The sequence below is a fragment of the Buceros rhinoceros genome, unplaced genomic scaffold, assembly GCF_000710305.1.
Source record: "Buceros rhinoceros silvestris isolate BGI_N320 unplaced genomic scaffold, ASM71030v1 scaffold4504, whole genome shotgun sequence".
NCBI classification, from domain to species: domain Eukaryota; kingdom Metazoa; phylum Chordata; class Aves; order Bucerotiformes; family Bucerotidae; genus Buceros; species Buceros rhinoceros.
Window position 1 is genome coordinate 12253 of NW_010406337.1, and position 5126 is coordinate 17378.

A 5126-nucleotide genomic window follows, 5' to 3' on the forward strand; every position below is an offset into this window, starting at 1 on the left:
TCTTTCCCTCTTCTGCCATTGCCCGTAGAATCCTTGTGGCATCTTGTCTCTGACCAAACTCCCTCTGAGTAAGGACCACGTTTTGCCATTCACTTTACTGAGGTTCTTGTCCAGTTTACAGAACGAAAAGAATAAATGTGTGTTTCAGACTACAGCCATCCCCCTTGAGCTCAGCTCTAGCAGGACTCCACACAAAACAACAACGGACCCTTACCCGAAATCCAAACACCGCCATCTATTATAGACCAGAGCCAGTTCCCTCACACTCCCTAGACCTTGTGGGGTCGGTGCAATGATCCACGGGACCCACCGCACTGTGCCCTGGGGCAGTCACGTCCTCTACTGCCGTAACTACTCGGTTAGGTCTCCGGCTGATTTTCCAGTTGAAACTGGAAGAATTGAACTGGCCTCCAGAACAGCACGCAGCTGATTCCCAACCCTAACACTTCTCTAAAGCCTTCCAAATCTTCCAGGTTCTTGATGCTTTAACCATAGCAGCAGCACATGAACCCGAGAGCCCATTAACTACCCGCATCCATACATGGAGCCAGCATGGAAATGTCTTCCTGCAAATTCTGTCTGTTCCTCATGAAGTATTTATTGGGCTATGTCAGTGAAGCAGGAACCTCAGAGCAGCAGGAGCTGGGGCAGAGGAGGCCCTGCTTTTTCTGACAGAAGGTGGCTTACCTTGAGCAGTTTCATCAGCCCTTCAAGCTGCACCATCAATTCTCTTCTGCTTTCCTGAAGAGCAGACATCCTCTGTTCCAACTCATCCTTCCGTTGGCTGTTGCCGTGACATGAAAGAAAGAATCAGAAAACAAACTTCGGGTATTTCAAAACCACTTCAGGAAATTCACCCACATAACCATGTCTGGTTTTCATCACTCCCCCCCGCTTCCAGCTCAAAAATCAGAGCAAAGCACAGGACAATGCTCACGAAACCCAGACAGAACCACCCGGTGGTTCACTGGAGAGGTAGAGATATGCCCCAGGCAGCGGGAACAGGAAGCCCTTTTGAAAAGTGCTGCTTTAGGAGGAGAAAAGCCCATTTTTTTCTGCCTTTCAAGAGCTCTGTCTGTGTCAGACCTAGGTAGCCCGCAGAGCTTTCAGACACACAGGAATGAGCCCTGGGAGGAAAGACAGAGAGGAACAGACCAGAGAAGAACAGGCTGCAGGTGTCCAGGAAGGAAACTTGTCACCTTCTGGATGGGCACTCAGCAGAGCTATGTGTGACCACCAATGTGACATATCATCTGTGACACTGGCTGTAACAGTCCCCAGATAACCAGAAAAGGAGGCAAGGAGTGACCTTCCCCTCCCTTTACACGAGAAACCCACTGCTCTTCTACCAGTGCCGACTACTGAGGTATTTCAGGAATATGACTGTTCAGTTTTCTTTTATGTTTAAAAAAATAGAGCAGTGACTAATATAAGGAGAAATTCAAAGGCAAACGTCAGCATGTCAGAAGTTCAGTGTCTGACACGACTTGAGAAACGCTGGGCCCCACAAATCCCAGTCACAGGTAATGACAAATAACCGTGAGAAAAAAACAGGTCAGAAAGGCTCATTTATTCATCTACAGGTATTTCTGTGGACATCATAATGTCTTAATTCAAAGTCAAAGGCACCTCATTATACATGGAATTTTCAAATGTCTTCGATGGTACCTGTGGTCTCACATGATATGCTACAGATAAACCATCCTGGGAATTTCAATCACCAGCTCGTTTTAGAAACACCAACTGGACACCAGAATGTGGAAAATACATGGGCCAGTCACAGAGACTGGACAAGTCTGTTGAGTGAGCCTGAAAACGGCAGACCATGAGCACCCACCCAGCCAGAAACAGCTCATACCACGTGGTGGAATCAGCTTGTACCTGTACTGGTTCTCAAAAGGGCAGAGGACTGTGAAGCATTGCCTGTCCTGGGCATTTCTTATAACACCTTTCTGTTATTAAATGCTGAAACACATCACAAAAATAAGGCGATACAGAGAAGGTGACACATGCCTGGTTACCCAGAATGTGTTAAAACCCCACCACAGCCAGAGCTCTACCTGCCTACATGGTCCTCTTCCCGCCTCTAGGTCAGCCCAAAGCCTGCAGCTTTTGTTCTATGTAACATTCTGGTTAACAACTATAAATAATGGAAAAATCAACATACTAAATAGGCAGAGCTCTGAGTGAGCTGTTCACAAAGAACCACATCAGTGTGTGTGTCTGATTTTTGCTGGTGCTATTTCAACATCCTCCAGTGATGAGAGAGGGGGTTTGTCAGCCACGAAGGGTGTTAAACGTCTCAAGACCAAGGGCAGGCCAGGCCGCAGGGACAAAGGGAGCAATGATGCAGTTCTGGGGATGCGGGTGAGGATGAGCATCCCGTGACGTACAGGCAGAGGCAGCCAAGCACATCGGCATCACCAGGCAGGATCTGGAAGGACGAGGAATCCAGCTGCGCTTCCAAGGTCACATCTGTGGGCAGCGTGGAGATGCTGCCTCATCCCTCAGGCTGTGCTCTCTGCAGGCTCACAAACCTGCAACACCCACGTTTTCCCCCGTCACCTTCCTCGTGCTTTCACAGCTAAATGCTCCCCAGCAACTGAGATCATGGGGTAACATGTTCTTCACAGGCCCAAAGGCAAGGTCATCGCCTACGGCTCAGGGACGTCTCCTTGTTAGCCGCAAGAACCTGCTAATTGTGAACCCCCAGCATGACGCTGTGCAGCTGAGATGGTTCATGTGCACTTTGAATTTCTTAATGAGGGTGATGCTGGTGCTGAGAAAGCGGACACTAGTGCTGCCAGGGTACTGCGTGAGCCTGTCCCCAGCAGAGCCGCAGAGGACCTGGACCCTGGCAGCCAGCTGAAGGGACAGCCGGAGACTTAGAAACCCGCTGCAGGGAGAAACTGAGGAAGAATGAGCTATTTACACAGGATGATGTTAAGAGAGGAGGGAACCCAAATCTCTAAATACTCACACATGCTCAGTGGAACTTCGAAAAACACCTTTTTTAGCCCAGCAGAGAAAAGCACAGGGAAAGTGTGTCTGTTTTGCTGGTGCTATTTCAACATCCTCCAGTGATGAGACAGGGGGTTTGTCAGCCATGAAGGGTGTTAAACGTCTCAAGACCAAGGGCAGGCCAGGCTGCAGGGACAAAGGGAGCAATGATGCAGTTCTGGGGATGCGGGTGGGGATGAGCATCCTGTGACGCACAGGCAGAGGCAGCCAAGCAGCCCCAGAGGAGCAGCCCTAGGCTCGGGAAGGTCAGGAATCCTGTGCACACTTTTAGTGTTCTGAGGGCAGATGTGGCATAGACGTGACCCCACGGTCACATTCACGGCGTCAGTATCTCCAGGTCCAAAGCCGGAATGTCCATCCCACAGGGATGCTGTGGCCCAGCCAGAAAGGGCTCTGTCGGAGCACTGCAGGGAGGAACTTCCCAGCCTGTGTTACCAGACGATCGTGATGACCTGGCAGGCTTTACATGCTGAACCCAACCTTTTCTCTCTCTACTTGCCCGCGGTGCTTACGTATTTGAAGGCCAGAAATGGTGACAGTGCTGATTCAGTGCTTTCTTCCTTTAGCAAAGCACATGTTGGCTGATTCTTCCCGGCTATTTGTTCCCAATAACCTGTATTTTTGGAAAAACATCTTCGGGAAAGACATATAGGGACTGAAAATTCTCCTCCTGCTCTTGAGATTACTGCCTGGCTTCACAAATCTTGTGCTTTATTTGTGGCCTGAACGCAGCTGGTTTCCACTTTAAGCTCCTGGTTCTTAGATCTTCCTCTGCTGGGTCAAACAGCACATCGAGTTGCCCCACAAATTCTTTTTTCTCCACCTCTTGTGTAACATTTGTGGGGATCTTCTGCGTCCTTTCGTTTTTTAAACATGTAAACACGTAAAAAGCAGACAGAGCTATGTAAAGCGTGAAGCTAGAAAATCCCTGAGCTGTGATCACCAGGTAATAGAATGGAAAACATCAGCGAGACACCAAAATGCTGACGATGCAGCAAACTCTGCGTGAAAAAGCAATGAAAGATGTTGTGAGCCTTCGATTTGGCAACAGGGGCTGGATTATAGCCTGCAGCTGCAGCAGCCCCATCCCAAGAGCAGCGCGATTCATGGAGAACCTTTAAAGGTTCCTGGGCAGCAGCACCATCACGAGCAAAAAGGAAACACTCACCCCGGGAATCTGGGGCAGTTTGCAAAGAGCTGCTGCTGCTGCTGCTGCCAAGAGCTTCGAGTTTAGATTTTGGAACCTCCTCTAGATTACAGGTGGCATTTTGGAAGGTTAAGCCTGATTTGACTCGAAGATGAAACAAAATACAGGCAGAAATGCCCTTGTGACTACCCAAACTATGAAACGCTTTAACACTGACAATTCCTCCCTGTCACTTCAAACTGCCTATGATCTCTGAGGCTTGTTCTCCACCTCTGGATGTTTCCCTGTCCATAGGTAGGAACTTCCAGAGTTCCACTGACTAACCACATAACGGACATTTATCTTCAGCTCTGCTCCTTTGGACAAGAAATGATCATCAGCTACTGCTGTTTCCGCTCGGTTTTTCCTATTGTTTTCTTTACAAACAGTTTTCTGAACTATACAAATAGAATTCACTTTAAGAGACATTTTCATTTACTTCTCAGTCCACTTTATAAAAGGGGAAATTGCAATTCTGCAGTTTAAATCGCACATTAAGGCTACTGTAGATACACCTCCCCCAGTAAGATCCAGAGCAGAGCAGGACCCGTGGGCTGACGGACCTGGGGACCAAAGGCACACGAGCTCTAGAGATTCCTCTTACCGTAGAAGCCTGAGTTCAGCCAGCAAAGTCGGGTTCTGCTGGGCCTTCTCCGGGGTGGGCTGAGAGGCTTGTTCGTGTTCCAGCCTGAGGCGCTGAATTTCTTGGAGTATCTCTCTGGAGAAACGACAGAGGGGAGATTGAAGATGACAAAGGTCAGTCAGGCTCCGCTCTGCTCTGACACACCATCAGAGCCTTTCAAGAGCTCCTTTCTCAGCCCAAGCCCAGCAATTTGGGTCATGGGTGACTGGCACGAGTTCAAACCCATGATGGGTTCATCAGCGTGGTCCTGTGGTTCGCTGTAACACCCCCCCCCCA

General features: G+C 49.1%; 1 protein-coding gene across 1 annotated transcript in view; it reads right to left on the reverse strand.

Annotated features, from left to right (window-relative positions):
- Positions 1–5126, reverse strand: part of LOC104491581 (dystrobrevin beta-like) — a gene marked incomplete at both ends in the record, with an annotated part of 59334 nt that overhangs the window by 5823 nt on the left and 48385 nt on the right. Inside the window, 2 exons of the mRNA XM_010134028.1 lie at positions 688–784; positions 4812–4925. Of these exons, the coding sequence (XP_010132330.1) occupies positions 688–784; positions 4812–4925 (211 nt within the window). The remainder of the gene's footprint in view (positions 1–687; positions 785–4811; positions 4926–5126) is intronic.